Source organism: Castanea sativa, chromosome 11 (genome assembly GCF_040712315.1).
Source record: "Castanea sativa cultivar Marrone di Chiusa Pesio chromosome 11, ASM4071231v1".
NCBI lineage: Eukaryota > Viridiplantae > Streptophyta > Magnoliopsida > Fagales > Fagaceae > Castanea > Castanea sativa.
In genome coordinates, this window is record NC_134023.1 from 66,149,615 (window position 1) to 66,168,528 (window position 18,914).

Below are 18,914 nucleotides of genomic sequence, written 5' to 3' on the forward strand. Positions count from 1 at the left end.
ATATTAATGGTAAGTTCAAATGAAAACCAATAGGAAATGGACCACAACAATAGTTTGTAAAAAAGTGTGTAGCTGTAGCATTACTCTTTTAAAAAAAAAAAACAAATTCGTAACTTAGTTTCATCTTTTCTTTTCTTTTCTTTAATTAAAGTTGAAAATTCGAAACTAATTACTCAGAACTTTGAAATTAAATCAAATTTATATAAAAGAGATAAACAAATTTTATAACAACACAATTTTAATATATGTTTCTTATCAAACAAAATACAAAATTTCTCTTTAAATATTTGTTGTGCATTTCCCATTTACATATTTGCATGCTTACTGTATCTTCTTAGGATGTTTTTAAGCCTTAACCAAACATTTTCAAACTAGTCACGTTGCTTGAAAAAAATATAGATAAATATGATACATATTTAATTAATAAATAAAAAATTAAATTAGAGATTTTGTAGAAAATAGCTTACCAAATTTAATTAGAAATTATTTAAAGAAATAAATTTCAATTTAACGTAGAATCTATTTACCATTCAAAAAAATAAAACAATAAGTTTTAATTAGTTTAAACTATATGGTTCAATTAGTACTATTTTGTAACTCCAAAAACCAATATATATATATATATATATATATATATATATATATATATATGTATGTATGTATGTATGTGTAAAAGAATGATGATTAGGAAAAATGTAAACTTTCAATAAAAATGTAGGCTTTAGTTTTATATTATTACTAGTGATATTCCAATTTTATCGGATGTCCCCAAAGGGACTATTATTACTAGTGATGATTGGCCATGCTATGCACAACAAACTTTTGACAATAGTATATTTATGCATGATACATATTTAATTAATATGTATTAATAAATACAAATTTAAATTAGAAAATTTGTAGAAAAGAACTAACCTAATTTAATCCAAATTTAATTAATTTTGGGTTGCTCTCTAAAAAGATAATGAATTATAATTTTATAATAATAATAATAATAATAATAATAATAATAATAATAATAATAATAATTGATAGTACATACAGGGGAGGGGGATTTAAACCCTAATTATCCTTATAAAAGAAAACATACTATATCACTAACTTACAAGACTCTTGACTTGAAGGAATTATAAATGTCTTAAACAAACATAATTAACATTGTAATTCTTAACTACTAGAAATATTGCACCACCCAACCTACTTGATTTTCAAGTAGGGTTATAAATGAATCAAAGCATTCATAAATAGCTTAGACTTAAATTAATCAAGCTTATGCCTAAATTTTTTGCTTGTTTAATAAACGAGATAGCTCTAAGTAGAAAAGTGTATATAAAAAAAAAAGATCTTCATAAACGAACTTGTGAACATTAATGCTCAATACAAAACAAGTTGACCCTAAACTAGTTTATAGGCTCAGTAATAAGCTTGATATAAGTTTGACAATTAAACTCATATCTTACTAAGATTTTAAGTAATTAGGATTAGTGATTACTTGTCCAAACCGATAAGTTTTATATGGGATTGATAATACATTTGTGTTGGATTTCAAGCTCCAAAACTTGAAATTAAGCTCGAGTTTAAGCTTGAGCTCAAAATATGAGCTTGAACTCGAACATTATTTATAGGATTGGTTCAAGCTTGAGCCAACTTTAAACATTTTACATTCATTATCGAGCCAAACTTAAACATTTTATATTTGTAATTCATTGTCGATCCAAATTTGAACACTTACTACTTGATAAAGGTTGACTCATTTATAGTCTATTTTCAAATTCACATGAGAAAAAAAAAGTTATACTTGTCTTTTCTTTCTTCTTCTTTTTTATTTTTTATTTTTTATTTTTTATTTTTTATTTTAAAGAAGAAGATAACTAGTTGGTCAAAGGAAATAACTAAGATGCATCAAGTGTGCCAAATGCTAACACATCAAATACCAAAAATACATCTCCATCAAATGTGTCATACGTCAAATAATTTTAATACATGCTATAGTACACTTCTAATAGATGGTGGGTGTTCTTTTAGGTTATTTTAATCAGTGACGTATTAAAATAAGAGATGAGATATAAGGTGTAATGTTAAATATTATGTTAAAATAAATAAAGTAAATTTTTGGTATATTAAAATAGAATTTTCGTTTTTAAGCACATTTGGTGCTAATGCTCTAATGTTAGAATTTTGATGGATGTAATGTATAATAAATACATATTTAATAAATAGTGTAATCGTGTAAAGATGGCCAAGTCTATGTTCACATGGTGTTCAAGACTTTTTTTTTTTTTGATAAGCGTGCTCAAGACTTTGATACAATGGAAAATAAAAATAAATCTATGCTCAACGACTAGTGTTGTCACACACTGCCACTAAATGTTTAAAAAATTGTTGTAAAAGTTGTGCTTTTGTACCTTTTCTCTTACCCAATTCCACATTTCCCACAAAAAGCCAAATAGTCTCGGTGGAAAAATTCCTTGCTTTATCATTGTTTTTTTTTTTTTTGAGGGAGTATCATTGTTCTTATTAAAAGCAAATGCTAACAAGTAGCATGCGGTGTTTATTAAGGCTGGACTAATATGAGTCTCATTTAATAAAAAAAATTAAATAAATAACATAAAAAGACATAAAACTGACCCCACAATCTATTTTAATATTTAAGAGAAATGAGTGGGTAAAAAATAAAACTAAATTTGAGTTTTTATTTTTAAATTTTGCTTGAATATAATTTATTTGAATTAGTTCATCAAGAAGTCAGGTATGCATGATAATGGTAACATTCCAAGAAAATTCATAAAGTTATGCATGATAAACCGGTAGCTTTCTAAGAAAATTCATAAAGGAAGACTAGAAGTAACGGTAAATTTCTTAGAAAACACATAAAGTCATCATAATTAATGTAACTTTCTAAGAAAATTCGTAAAGGAAAACGTGTATGGATGAGAAAAAACAAGAGAAAAATATTTTAAAAATAAGAAGAAAGTAAAATGTTGTAAAGAGAGTTGGCTTGGGCAATGTGCTTTAGCCAAATTATAAAGCCACTGTCCAGCCTTATTTTGGAATTTTTCTTTGTTGCATTAAAAAAATTAATTAGTATTTTAACTAAAGTAATAGTAGTTTAAATGAATTGGTTAGATTAATTTTAAAATAACAAGTTTTATAAATTTTTTAAAAAAATTACGTTTTTATATATATAAAAAAAGTAATAGAAACTTCAAAATACCTTGAAATGATACGCTGAAATTAACCAGTACCGAAATATTTTGTTCCACTAAATAAACCAAAACGGTATTAATAACATTGTTATATATGCTCTGTTCTTGCCGCAACATGTAGTTTTAAGTATTCTTTTCTTCAAAAACAATAAAATATAAAATACCCAAAAAGAATTCTATTTTTCAACCTTTTTCACATAAAAAAAAAACAGGAAAATAAATTAATAAATGTCAATACAGTTAAATTCCAAATAAGTATCAAACACAAGACTAAAAGTTATTTCTTTTCCTCCACTTACCAAGCAAAAAAATATGTTAGGATTTATATATGTTTTTAACGTGTTATGTAAGTTTCTAATGATAGCTATTTCTATTTCTACTACCAATTTTTATTGGAAAACATTGTATTCTCGAATTTGTGACCTATATACTTTTCTTTGTATTGTTATGGTTGGTGACATTGGGGTAACAACTATATTTTATATCGATTATATTATGTTTTATATCAAGAAATACATGACAGTCACACTATCTCTATATATTTTTTATTATAATTACTAACATTTAAACATTACTACTATTTTTAAATCTCTTTAATTTGATAACATGATAGTAAACAAATCTTTTGAAAATATTACTACTATTTTTTTAAATCTCTTTAAGTAAATTTTTCCGTACATCACACGGATCAGTAACTAGTATATATAAAATAGAACAGAGAGATGTGTATTTATTATTACTATGCCTCTAAAAACTACGTTACTTTCCCATGCATGAGCATACTTGTTCTAAGAAAACTGGCTTTAGCTTCGTAAATGCAAAAAAGTAGCTATATGGGTCCAAACGGTTTTCTTTTGGTGCAAAAGGGTTCAACAGTCAACACTCTCACCTGGAGCCTCCTCAATTTTCATTCTCCTATGCACGATAACGGTAACATTCCAAGAAAATTCATAAAGTTGTGCATGATATAACGGTAGCTTTCTAAGAAAATTCATAAGCTTCATATTGGGCCTGACAAGCTTTACATGGTGCTCAAGACTTTGATGCAATGAAAAATAAAAAGAAAGTTATGTTCAATGATCAGTGCTGTCTCACACTGCCACTAAAATTTTTCAAAATTATTGTAAAAGTTGTGCTTTTGTACATTTTCTTTTACCAATTCCACATTCCCCACGAAAACCCAGATAGTCATGGTGGAAAAAACAATCCTTGCTCTATCATTGTTTTTATTTTTTATATTTGCTTGAATATAATTGATTTGAATTAGTTCATCATGAAGTCAGGTATCGAATCCACTCAGCATTCATTTCTTTTTCTCTTGAATTTAAACACTCTTTTTTCTTTTTTCGTTTTTGAGAAACAGAACTTAAAACACTCTGATCCTCCGAAATATGTTATACGGCAGTCGTTTTAATTAGAACATATATGTATGACTAGTCGACTTGGTTAAGTGTTGTAATGATGTGTGTATAGATTTGATTGGATATTAGATATAGTTAGTGCTTTCTAAGAATATTCATAAAGGAAGACTATAAGTAATGGTAAATTTCTTAGAAAACACATAAAGCCGTGCATGATTAATGTAACTTTCTAAGAAAATTCATAAAGGAAAACTAGTAACGGTAACTTTCTTCCCCTTTACACTCTTATCTTATTAAGGTTTTAAGTAATTAGGAGAAGTGATTACTTGTGTAAACCAATAAGCTTTATATGGGCTTAATAATATATTTGTGTTGGATTTTAAGCTCAAAAACTTGATATTAAGCTTGAGTTTAAGCTTCAACTTGACTAATGGATCTAGCCAAGTTCAAGTTTTTAAACTTTTTAATGAGCTTGAACTTGAATGTGAACATTATTTATAGGATTGGTTCAAGCTTAAGCCAAGTTTAAACATTTTACATTCACTATCAACTAAACTTAAATATTTTATATTTGTAATTCGATGTCAAGTCAAATTTGAATACTTACTACTTGATAAAGGTTAACTTATTTACTGTATATTTTCAAATTTACATGAGAAAAAACACAAGTTCTATAGTTGGTCAGAGAAAATTTAGAGCATTGGCATCATGAGGTGTGCCGAATGCTAAAACATCAAATACCAAAAATACATCTTCATCACATGTGTCATATGCCAAATTATATTAACACATGCTATAGGAAACTTCTACTAGATGGTAGGTGTCTTTTTAGGTTATTTTAATAAGTGACGAGTTAAAATAAGAGATAAGATGTAGGGTTTAATATTAAATGTTGTGCTAAAATAGATTAAGTAAATTTTTTGTATCTTAAAATAGAATTTTTTTTTTTTAATAACATTTGGTGCTAATGCTCTAGCGTTAGAATTTTGAGGAATGTGATGTATGATATAGTTAATTACTCGATGTGAATGCTAAAATTTTTAAAACCCTTAATGTGAATGTTCTTATGTCATTTTAGATAGTGTTTAATGCAGGGGCAGACCTAGGATTTTAAACTAGTGGGGCCGAAGTATAAAAAGAAAAAAAAAATCCAAATAAGTATTCATATGGTACCAACAAACTATCAACCAAGATCAATAAATAAAATAATTGTTTCTTAATACATTAAGATGTAATCATTTTACCAACAAAGACAAAAAAAAAATACAAAATAATATTGTTCTTAAGAGCATCAATTGTTGCAAGAATGAATATATATATATATATATATATATATATATATATATATATATATATATATAGATATATATATATATATATATATTCAGAAATTGACAAGGTTCATAGCAAACTTAAAGACAATTGTAAAAGAAAAGATTTGCAGATAAAGTGTTATGAGAAAAACTGTGCTTGTCCAACAAAAAGGAGAGATCATTTCAAAAAATATTCTTGGAAGAAAAGACACTATGCGGGACAAAAAAAAAAAACAATTTATTAAGAAACAATGATTTTATGTATTGATCTTGGTTGATTTTATATATATATATATATATATATATATATATATATATATATATATATATATATATATATTCACAAACCAAAACTTACTTTAACTACTTTAATATAGCATTTGAAATGTCTCGTACAGTAGTGTTTTTGATTTTGGTGTTCTAAATGGATGTTTAGTACATGCACTTAAAAACTGAAAATTGTTGTTTAAAAATGTGTGGGTGAAAATGGGTGTGGAAATACATGTAATGTTTAAAAATTGAAAATTGTTGTTTGAAAACATGTACCAAACACCCCAATATTTACCATTTAGAACACCCAATGCTAGTACTTTAATATTGGGATAACTGAGATTTTTTTTTATATTTAAATTTTGGTTTTGTTAAGTTTTTGAGTTTGGTAATTACTATTTAGGCTAGGCTAATTAAAAGAGAGGGAGTCTAAGTTTTTAAAAGAATGAGGCACAATATTTTTCTTTGGGCCAGGGGGCTGAGCCCCCTTGGCCCCCTCCCTGTGGATCCGTCCTTAGTTTAATGGAGCACAAATATATATATTATACATAAATTGGTGTAATCATGCAGAGAAGGGCCAAGGTATATGCTCACATGGTGCACTAGACTTTGGTGCAATGGAAAATAAAAATAAAGTTATACTTAACGATCAGTGCTATCTCACACTGCCACTAAAATTTTTCAAAATTATTGTAAAAGTTGTGCTTTTGTACATTTTCTTTTACCAATTCCACATTTCGCAAGAAAACCCAGATAGTCAAGGTGGAAAAAAAAAAAAAGCCTTGCTTTATCATTGTTTTTATTAAATAAAACAAAATGAGTGGGTAAAAAAAAATTAGAATTGATTTTCTATTTTTATATTTGCTTGAATATAATTGATTTGAATTAGTTCATCATGTAGTCAGGTATCGGATCCACTCAGCATTCTTTTATTTTTCTCTGAAATGTATTGAATTTAAACACTCTGGTCCTCTGGAATCTGTTATACGACAGTCGTTTTAATTAGAAAAAATATGTACGACAAGTCATCTTGGTTAAGCGTTGTAACGATGCGTGTTAGTCTGTTATACACATATAATAGCCTCTGTAGGCTCTGTTTTCTCCAGCCATGCTCTGTTTCTCAAAAAGCAAAGATGTGTGTATTTATTCAAAAAGCAAAAGGACTGGGCTAGACTTTCAAGGCAAGATGTTAGTCCTACATTATTACTCATTTGGATCTGCCTCTGAAAACTCTGTTACTTTCCTATGCATGAGCGTGATTGTTCTAAGAAAATTGGCTTTAGCTTCATTGATGCAAAAAGGGTTTTCTTTCGGTGCAAAAGGGCTCAACAGTCAACACTACCACATGGTGCCTCCTCATTTTCCTATGCATGATAACGGTAACATTCCAAGAAAATTCATAAAGTTGTGCATGATATAACGGTAGCTTTCTAAGAAAATTCACAAAGGAAGACCAACGGTAAGTTTCTTTCCCTTTAAATATTAGGTCCTCCTCGTCTCCTTCTTCACAGCAACATTACCCTCTAGCTTTCTTCTCGCTCTTTTAGCCTTCCTTTTCACTCTCTAGCATACTGAAGCACTTCAAGCTCACTCTCTAGCTTTCCTCTCGTTTTTCTAGACTTCCTTTCACTCAATAGAAAGTTTTTCTTTTACTCTCTAGACTCTAGCACTGAACCACTTGAAGACCGCCCTCTCTTGCTTCCCTCTCGCTCTTTAAGCCTTCCTTTCTCTCACTACGGAAAAATGGCTGAAGCAATCCTCTGCGGAGTTGCACAGACCATAATTGAAAATTTGGGCTCAGTGGCTTTTGAAAAGTTTGGACCACTGTGGAATGTTAAAGATGACATTGAAAGCATCAAGAACACAGTGTCCAGAATACAAGCTGTCTTTCTGGATGCAATGGAGCAGCCGAACCGCAACCATCAAGCCAGTGACTGGCTTGAAAAGCTCAAGGACGCTTTTTATGATGCAGATGACTTGTTGGGTGAGTATAAGTTCCACGTTGAATTAGCTTTGCAGCAAGAAGAGACGAGTGGGAACACTGCAGAGAAGGTACGCAATTTCTTTAGAAGTATCCCACTTGTTTTTAGAAATCGTAAGATGAGTCTTAGAGTAAACGAATTGAGGCAGAATCTAAGTGCTATGGCGCAAGATAGAAATAACTTTCATTTTAATGAGGGCCATGTGAAGCCTCAAGTGAGTCTGAACAGGGAGACTATCCCATGTTTACCAAATAAAGAAGTTATTGGGAGAGATAATGACAAAAATGCCATCATAAAACTTTTATTGGAGCCTAATAATGATGAGAATGTATCCGTCATTGCCATTATGGGAATTGGGGGGTTAGGCAAGACCACACTTGCTCAAAATGTATACAATCATGAAAAAGTCAATACACATTTTGAGCTAAAAATATGGGTGTGCGTTTCAAATGTCTTCGAGGTGACAACAATTGCTAAAAAACTAATAAATGGTATTGATAAAGATGATAGCATGGAACTAATGCGAAAGAAACGTCATAAGTTTAATCCTGGAGTCCTTATGGGTCAAGTCCATGACATGGATCCATTGAGGGAACTTGTTAACAAAATTTATCAAAAGAAATTTTTACTTGTGTTGGATGATATATGGAACGAAAATTATAAAAATTGGAATGACTTTAAAAGCCTTTTAATCGGTGGTGCAAAGGGAAGTAAGATTCTAATAACCACGCGAGTCCAATTGGTTGCAAAGATTACACATCCTGTTTCAATATATGATCTTAAAGGTCTTTCTAAAGACCATTCTCGGTTTTTATTTGAGAAAATAGCATTTAGAAATAGGCAAGAGACCAACAATGCTAAACTAATAGAAATTGGAAGGGAGATTGTAGACAAATGTCAAGGAGTACCCCTTGCCATAGAGTCCATTGGAAATGCATTATATTTTGAAAAAAAAGATGGGTGGTTAAAGATGAAGGATAAGGTACAAGAAAATGTAATTGAACAGGGAGGTGGTAATACCCTTTTAATTATAAAGTTAAGTTATGATCATCTTCCATCATATATTAAAGGTTGTTTTGCCTTTTGTTCTTTATTTCCTAAATCTTACAACATTGATAGGATGACATTAATTCAACTATGGATGGCACACGAGTTAATCCAATTGCCAAATAATATAGAGCAATTAGAAGATGTTGGAGATGAGTGCATCAAGAATCTACTTTGCAGGTCATTTTTTTATCAAGCAAAACATCATTCTCATGAGCAAGTCTTAAGAATGCATGAGGTCTTAAGAATGCATGATTTATATCATGATCTTGCACTTTCAATTGCTGGGGCATACTTTAGAATTGACTATTTGGATGGAATAACTCGTCATGTATCATTTTCTAGTGTCTCGTCTTTTACTAAAACTTTAAGTTTGGTTAAAGCAAGCAGCAAGGTACGTACAATTATGTTCTCACATGGTAAGTATGCATTTGGTGCCATGGATGAGTCAACCTTGATTACACTAATTGAGAGTTTCCTAAGGTTGCGTGCATTAGATTTACATGCATTCAATATTAAAATAATGCCAAATTCCATAAAGAAGTTAATACATTTGAAGTACTTAGATCTTTCTTTTAATCCTATTGAAACTCTTCCTGATTCAATTACAGCATTATTGAATTTGCAAACACTAAAACTTCAAGAATGTCATAATCTTAAACAATTGCCTAGAGACATCGCAAAATTGGTTAGCCTTAGACACCTTGATAATAGGGGTTGTTTTAAGTTGAGATTGCCTCAAGGATTACAGAAATTGACTGGTCTTCAGTCATTATCATTATTTATTGCATGGAATAATGGTGGACTAGGTGAATTGAATGGGCTAAACAACCTCAGAGGAACACTTGAGATCAAAATTTCAGAACAGTTAGAAGATACTAACTCAAATTGCGAGGTCAAAAATTTAAGAGAAAAGCAACATCTTGAGAAACTGAAATTAACATTGGCTCACCAAGAAGAACATGATGAGTTGTTATTAGATAGCCTCCAGCCACATCCAAATCTCAAAATTTTAGAAGTGTGTGATTACACTGGTGTGACATTTTCAAGTTGGTTTTCTTCCCTCGAAAATCTTGTTGACATCACTTTAAAGAGATGTGACAGATGCAACCACCTGCCACCATTGTCTAAACTCCAATTTCTAGAAGGATTAAACCTTGGTGAAATGAAAGATTTGGAATGCATATCAGATCGTGATATAAGTGAGGAAGTTTCTACTTTACCCTTCTTCCCATCGTTAAAGTCTCTTGAGATTTGGTATTGCCCTAACTTAAAGGGATGGTGGAGGAGCCCATCAATGACAGATCATCAACAACACCAGCATAGCCGGTCACTGCCTTCATTTCCTTGTCTTTCTTCTTTTTCTATTAGTAATTGTCCTAATATGACTTCCATGCCCTTGTTTCCTTATCTCGAAGAACACCTATATCTAAGTAACGTTAGCTCAAAGCTATTTCAAGAGACAATACTTCCCTCTTCCTCCTCTTCTTCGTCCTCTCATCTCCCCAAATTAAAAATTATGGGTATAGGAAATCTGCCAGATGTTGTGTCTCTGCCAGATGGGTGGGTATCAAATCTAATTTCTCTCGAGCAATTATACATTTACTCTTGCAAGGAGTTAAATCTAGGAAGTGACGTGGACGGAATGGAATGGCGACATCTCAATCGCCTCACTCATCTGCACTTCTCCGACCTTCCAAAACTGAATTCCTTACCTGTAGGTCTTCAACACGTTACAACCCTAGAAATGCTCTTTATTCAAAGTTGTGAGAATCTGAAAACATTGCCTCGGTGGATTGGGAATCTTATCTCACTTAAATGGTTTACAATTGACAACTGTCTCAATCTGAAATCACTGCCTGATGAGATGCGCGATCTCTCGTCTTTACGAACACTGGAGATTCTCAATTGTCCCGAGTTACAGAGAAGATGCGAAAAGGAAACCGGTCAGGATTGGGACAAGATCGCACATGTCACTAACGGTACGCATTCTATATGCCCATTTTTTTGTATTGAATTTTTGTTTGCTAGCTGAGAAAACAGTTGAAAATGAAAGAAAGTGAACTTTTTAGAATTCTATTCTCTATCATTTATTGATTTCAATACAATTTTTTGAAAAAAAAGAATGAATTTTTTCTTTTGGATTTCAAAAATATAGGAACCAATGTATATAATTGAATGGGGCTCACTTTAGCAAAGCTTTTGGTTTTCTAAAGTTTTCTAATAATAAAAAAAATTTCTGAGATGTATAGAATCTTGGCCAATTTGATTGATTTCAAAGCAACCAAACTGTTGAATTGTTTCAAAGTCTAATTATTATTATTATTATTTAATTCAATGCCTTGTGTTCTGTCAACAGTTTCATTTGCATGGCATTAGGATTTTGGATGGTGGAGTATGAAAGGTATTGGGTTACACTCTGTATAATCAAAGGTTATTGAATATTTTGGATAAAATTTCATTCTATATATTTGATTCACACATTGTTCAAAAAAAAAGAAAAAAGATTCACACATTAAGAAGGGACCCAAAAGGAAAAACTAAAATGAAAGATGCATATATCTTTATTCGCTTCTTTATTCTAATGATTTTTACCTTACACAAGCTGATGGATGTGCAATTTTGAAGTCTTTACATGAAAAATGCGCCTTACTTAAGTCCTTGATACTTACAATGAAGTTTGAATGGCTGGAAGAGGGTTATCCAAATGCCAATTCCTTTCCTCTTCTTCTTTGTTCTTCTTGTGTTATGATGATTTCTCACTTGGTTTGATCCTAAATGCAGAACAAATTGGAAGCACAAAACAAAACCAGGGGTAAATATCTGAGCCTATTCGAAACCTTTTATAAAGAACATTTTGTCTCTATTATGATCTTATTTTCTACCATAGTTTAATGGTCTACAGCTTAACATCATTTTTTTCCCTGTGGTTGGAAGCATATACAATTTTAGTGGAATCTCTTTGTACATTGTGTTATGTTCCCATTGCTCGCTGTTACAAACTTGGGAAAAATATTTTTTTGGCCATTTTGTCTCGCATCTTATTTCCAATTTGTTTCAAAGTCTTTACATGAAAAATGCCTTGCCCAAGCCTTAAGTCCTTAATTTTTCCAATCAACTTTGAATAGCTGGGAGAGGGTTATTCAAATGGGAATTCCTTTCCTTTTCTTCTTCATTCTTCTTGGGTTATGTCTTATGATGATTTCTCACTTGATTTGATCCTAGATGAGGAGCAAATCGGAAGCACAAAACAGAACCAGGCGTAAATATCTGAGCCTATTTAGAACCTTTTATAAAGAACATTTTGTCTACCATAGATAGTTTAATGGTCTAGACTCTAGAGCTTAAAATTAATTTTTTTTCATGTGATTGGAAGCATACACAATTTTAGTGGAATCCCTTTGTACATTTTGACTTATGTTCCCATTGCTTACTGTTACAAACTTGTGGAAAATAATTTTTTTTGGCCATTTTGTCTCACATGAATAACTAATTCATGGCAATTTTTCACAATTCCCTGTCACTGTTAAGCTTTGCCTAACTTGAGGATGCAACAACATCATCATTGCAATCATTCTTGATTGGCCTCTAGCAAAATGCATTTGAAAAAAATTATTTGAACCTAAAGGGGTAGCTTGTATGGACCTTTTATAATAACTCATCACAGATTGGTAAATTGGGATTATAATGCTGATATCATGTGTTATCTGCAGGGAGCATTTGGAGTGTTGTAGGGATCATCTCTTTTATGATCACTCTTTTACAAGAAGATTATGGCAGCAAGTGTTGGAAGAGTACTTGGTTAATCTGCAGCTTGTCTTTTGAAATTCCTCTCCATTTGTTCAGATGCTAAGGCCCACTTGGTGTTCTTGTTATTTTTGAAATTGACTTTAGTGTGATGTAAATTTTTTGTAATCTAAAAATTGTGTCCAAGGTTTTGGTAGTTTTTAGCATGTGTTTTAGAGAAAATTGTCGTAAACTCTTTATTCAATAGTGGAATTTTTTTACTGGACTAGGTCCCGTGGTTTTTCCCTTCTCATTAGAGGGTTTTCCACGTAAAAAATCAGTGTCCTAATTGTGGTTTGTTGCTGGATATTTTTGTTTGTGTTGAAAGTGCTTGCCAAATTTTTTTGAAATACCTATTGAATTTGCACGAAAAGAAAAAGAAAATTCCTTTGTGTGTTATGGTATCAATTGGCAATTTTTCCCAATAGAAATAATGGATTCATTCTTCAACGGGAAAAGGCTTGAGGTCTACCTTGGATTTAAAGAAATGCAAGAGTCCATAATGATCCTATTCACAGTGAGAATAGTCATGTAGTTGATTTAAAAGGATGTGAGAGTTAGAACTAGAGCGGGTTTTAAAATGTCAATAAAGGATAGGGTGCTGTTTAGTTATTTTGGTCTGTGTCTGTTTTAGCTTAGCTTGGTAGCTTGTCTTTTAGCTGCAGGGGCTGGCTGTTTTTTCTGCGAAGTGTAGATTTCTGTCTTTCTGTCATTTGAACTTCATGTAATAATTTTTCTGTTAACAAAATTTCCTTATTCATCCCAAAAAAAAAGGACAAGAAATGGAATACAAATTGCCTGATCACTAAGTTTTTCTGCAAAAACTTAAAGATGAATTTCATGAATCTCAAAAGCTGATTATGAATCAAGAGGAGTTTTTTATTTTTATTTTTTTTAAAACTAGAACATTATTAGATAAGTTGAAATGCATTATAGCCCTTCAAATTCTATTGCATCACACAAATTTGGCTAAACATTCTCTGGCATTGATTTCAGAAGAAGCACTTAATGCCTAATGCTCCAACCAGTTTCCAGGTTACAAAAAGAGTTCTTGTTGGGGTTTGTTCAAACATCCAGGCTGATGCGCATTGAAAAGACCTGGAAACGTTAGTTTTTAAAAATGTCATTATAGATTTAACCGGATTATGAATTGATTTACACCAAACATTTGGATTTGCTAGCTGCTTAGTACTTTATAAGAGGGAAGTCGAAGGTTATATACTAAGCTGATAAAGCATTTTGTCAAACATGCAAGAATGCCTTTCAATAGCTTGATCCCTCCAGATTATTGTGTTTTACAAACCACAAAATTGGATTAATATAGTTCTTAACTAGTCCTAAAACCTCTTTATGAATAGTCGATGATGATTGTATTTGATTGGTGTAAACCGCATAAGAACATAATTTTAGCTTTTCAGGAAAGTATTTTGTACTTAATTTTAATGCCAAAATTTAGAATTAATTCCACATACTGAACAAGTTTAGAACTAGTCATAGCATTCACGGCTGACCACTTTTGTGGTTTCTCAAAGGATACCCCATTAGTCAAGAGCCTTAAGAGTTTAGTGCCATTACTTGTTAGATTATCAAAAAGATCTACGGCTAAAGGTCTCATTTCAAAGCCCATGTGCAGAAGTGAATGTTATCTTTTTATGTTCTTCGTGCTTTACATCCTCAACAAATTTTTGTGGTATATAATGTTTTCTTAGTGATGAAAGAGCAATAGTAATTGATGTTGTTTACAACATTGCAAATGAAAATGTATTAAATAAGCTTGATGCTACCTAAGAAACAGGTCAGTTACATCTTACACAACTTACTTAAATGCCAAAAACACGCTTACTGTCAAACAGTCTTATCATGGTCTCACAGACTAGTAGTGCTTATTCTGCTGAAGCTAATCATAGTCAATGAACATATTTAAACCATGTTATAGTTCTATCTTTTTGTCTGAATCATTGTGCCACATAGTTAATGGACCTGTAATATGGTAACTTCTTGTAGTAATACTATTTTTAAAGCACTAGATGGTTCAAGTTAAACACAGATGTATCATCATTAGGTAACCCCTGAAGGTAGAGGAAGGGGGTTTAATTCATGAATTTGATGGAACAGGATTAGAGGACAGTCAAGAGCCATTGGGTTTGCAATGAATGTTATGGCAGAATTATGGGCTTCAAGGATGGTCTAATTCAAATTAGCTAACTCAGTATCCAAGCAATAGAGATAGAGCTAGATTCCAACTCCAACCCCATAACTAGACCCCTCAAAGCTCTTGTGCCTTATCACAGACAAGTGATCAAAAGAATCCTTTATACCAAACTTTACCATTGTTTCATGAAGGCTACTGATCCCTTAACTAATGGATCAGCCATAAAGGTCCATTTGAGGTAAAAATCCTCAGTTCGGCTAAGAATCATCATTTTAACACCAAAATCAAAAGTATTTAAGGAACATGGGAACTCCATTTTTGGGCAAAGGTCAAGTCACTTATCTACTCTTACCCAAAATGTGAGAAAGTCTCACATGCCAACCTTTTTCTAGTCTCTGAATGAGTTCCCTCTTGTTTAAGAGAGGAACAACTCGTGCTCTCCAATAACTACAACTAGACACCGATTAGTGTCTACTTTCATTCTAAAAATATTTCACTTACCTATTATATTCAAGCACTACTATAGGTCACATAAAAAAAACTCCTTAACTTTCTTCACATACCATTATATTCTTATGACAATGGAGCTCCCAAGTGATTAGGTTGCACTTCCCAATCATCTAGTATTCATAGTATTAGGTTGCACCAGTCAATACTAATGTACCACCATATGATAGTCTCTTTCTCTCCATCTTCACACATTTTAAGAGGGACAAAACTTAACTATAGTATCTTGTGTGTTCAACTTTAAATTCGCCAATTAAATGTAATTGCATGACTATATTAATCAACACAATATAAGCAATGCTACATCACCTAAGAACAAAATTAAAATTAATTGTGTGATATATAGTTTGTTCCCTTTGTTGTCCTTTTGTTTTGTTGGTTTTGGACTTATTTCTTTAATGTTCTACCTTATTATGGATATTGTCTGTAATGTATTATGCACTTTTTTGATAAATTTGATTGGATTGGAACCTTTGATGATTGTCGGTTCCATTAATGAGTAATGAAGTACATTTTTTAAGGTTGAAGATTTTTTATTGCAATCATGTATTTTTAGAGAGTTGAGCAACTCTTAGTTAAAGCATATTTTTTTATTAGCTCTTACTACTTCCCAATGAAGTGGGATCCACTAGATTCCTCATTTTAAGTGTTTATTTATTTATAATTTAATGGTTATAACGACGGTGAATAGATTTGAACTCTGAATTTTTAAAAAACTCTGAAAAGTGTCAATTTAATTGAACTATAAAACTCTTGGCAGACCTACTAAATCCCTTTTTAGCAATGACACTTTGGCACCTTTAACAAAAACTTTGTTTTTATTAACAAATTATGATTATAAATAAATAAAAAACATGTTAAGATACCAATTATGATTTTTTTATATATGGATAAGATTTATAATGTACAATAAAACTTTATCAATTAAACTACTACAAGTGCATTGACTAATAAACTTCCGCCTGAATAAAATTTGACTATTCAAATAGACTTTTTTTTTTTTAATGAATAACTATTGTAAGGACACAATTTGAGTCCTAATTCCAAAAGGTAAAAGGACCTAGGCCTAAAGAGCTCAATACAATGAATTTGTAGAAAGTGGATTGAAAAACTAGGCTCTAACAAGTTGGGTAACAAATATAGTGGATCCAGATGGCAAGAAAGTAAAGATAGACTGATTTTATTTAAGAAAATTGTCTTCAGCATAGTCCGAGGAGATCAGTTCTTGTATATAATTCTTGAAGTTGATTATAAGTACAACACTTATTGCTAGAGTATATCTCTTTCAATTCTCCAATCCCCCATTCTCAGGGCCTCACTTCTATTTTATACTATCTTTCTTCTTTCATCTCTACCCTCTACGTGTAGATTAGATTGTTGGTATTGATCCTTGTCACATTAGTACCCTCTTGAAGCCTTTAGAGAGTAGCTTTATGAACACTAGAAATATGTGTTTCCACAACACTTTTTAAACCATAATTTTCACATTATTTTAAACAACGATGTTTGGAATTTGCTACATAATGGGCCCTGAGCTTTGTTCAGCTATTTTTTGCTATTTGTAGACTTGTATTTTTATATTGCCATGTGAGAGATTGGAAAGACATGAAAAGACATAGCAATTAAATCAATAAAAAATTACAAATTAAACGTTTATTATCTCTTAAAAATCAGATTTATAAAGTTTTGATACCAAAAAATTCTAAGATTGCATAATAAAGCACCGTAAATGTTATGTGATAGTCTATAAGTGGTAGAAAAAAAGTAATGTGTTAATGTGAAAGTGACATGCAACCAGTCAAAATCTGCTATGTAAAATTGTTGTGATAACAATTGTAACTTTTTATGTGATACAAAAATTACTCTTTGATATCATTAGTATGAAAAATATACAAAAATTATAATTAAAAAATCAATTATTGAGCGTATTTAACCATACATGCTAAAATAATCCAAACCACGTCATTTGGAGTATCAAAATCTTCACACACACACACACACACACACACATATATATGTGTGTGTGTGTGTGTGTGCATTACTTAAAAATTATTCTAGACTATAGAATTATCCTCACGTGAATATTAAGTACTATTTTAATATCCAAATACTAGTACATAGCTAGAATATTCATTATATTTTGTTAATTTGTAAAGGTCATTTTTTATAAGGTAAAATACAATTAACTCTTCAAAGTTTTACTCCAATGCTAGCCAGGTTCAAGATATTTTTTAATTAGCAAACTTAGTTCTTAAACCCAACTTGGTTCCTAAATCATTACTCATTTTCCTCCATTTTTTCATGGTGATTAGGGATCGAGTTGGTCAGTTTTGAAATATTTTGGATGTAGCTCACATTAGCCCAAATCTCACGGTTGTTGACTAAATTTTATTCTTTTTATATATATGCATAATTCATGTTGAGATGTTTTATATAGTCACATTACACTTATGATTTATATCTTATGGTTATTAGCAAGAGTAAAATTTAGGAGTAAATTTTACTCTTGCTGTCTCACATAGTCATGGAAACCCCCTCCTAAATTGTAATACATTAGGAGGAGGAGGGGGTTTCCATGACTAGATGTATATGCTATTGTCTCACATAATCACATGATTTCACCTCTTTAACTGTAGTGGTAAAAAATACAATTGGTGAGCTGTTAAAGGTTTGGACCCAGATTTATGACTTATGCACTCCTATTGAAGCTAAAATAGTTGTAATTTTGTGGGCTTCAAAGTTTAAACTTGCCTAGTTCTAAAAATTGGTGCAATGTCATAGTGGGAAAGGATACAAAAGTATGTTTTGATACTCTGATTAAAGAAGAACAACCAAGTGATACAAAATTGGTGCAATCTCATGAGTAATGCTTTTGATTAGTTTGTATTATGTTAATTGTGAATTTTGTTAGGTTAGAAAATCTCTTAACTTCGCAGTTTATTCTGCTGTTAAACTTTCTATTGTTCTTAAAGCTTGTTTTCTAGTAATAGTTGCAATCTACTGATTATTGTACTTGTTTTTTATTCTTAATAAATTAAAGTTAAAAAAAATAAAAAAGTATATCTCATATATGTTTTTTAAACTAATAAAATAATTAAATTTTAACAATTTTAAACCATTTATATAATTCAATCCATTTTGAGTAATTGGATGAGCATATAAGATTGAAAAGTGAGTGTTGATCTATAATACCACGACCAAAATGGTTGACGACCCATTGGGTAAATATTCAAAGTCTTCAAAGTCTAACTGGCTCGGATTTGCATGGTTGTTTCCCAAAATAATTTCAA

At 31.0% G+C, this 18,914-nt stretch overlaps 1 protein-coding gene across 1 annotated transcript; it reads left to right on the top strand.

Moving 5' to 3' along the window:
- Window positions 1–7,902: 7,902 nt before the first annotated feature.
- LOC142617091 (putative disease resistance protein RGA3) lies at window positions 7,903–13,349 on the top strand. The gene is made up of 4 exons (XM_075789785.1): window positions 7,903–11,161; window positions 11,539–11,583; window positions 11,782–11,994; window positions 12,893–13,349. Exons 1-2 carry the CDS (start codon window positions 8,050–8,052, stop codon window positions 11,556–11,558), a joined length of 3,132 nt encoding a protein of 1,043 aa, XP_075645900.1. The 5' UTR covers window positions 7,903–8,049; the 3' UTR covers window positions 11,559–11,583; window positions 11,782–11,994; window positions 12,893–13,349.
- The last annotated feature ends 5,565 nt before the right edge of the window (window positions 13,350–18,914 follow it).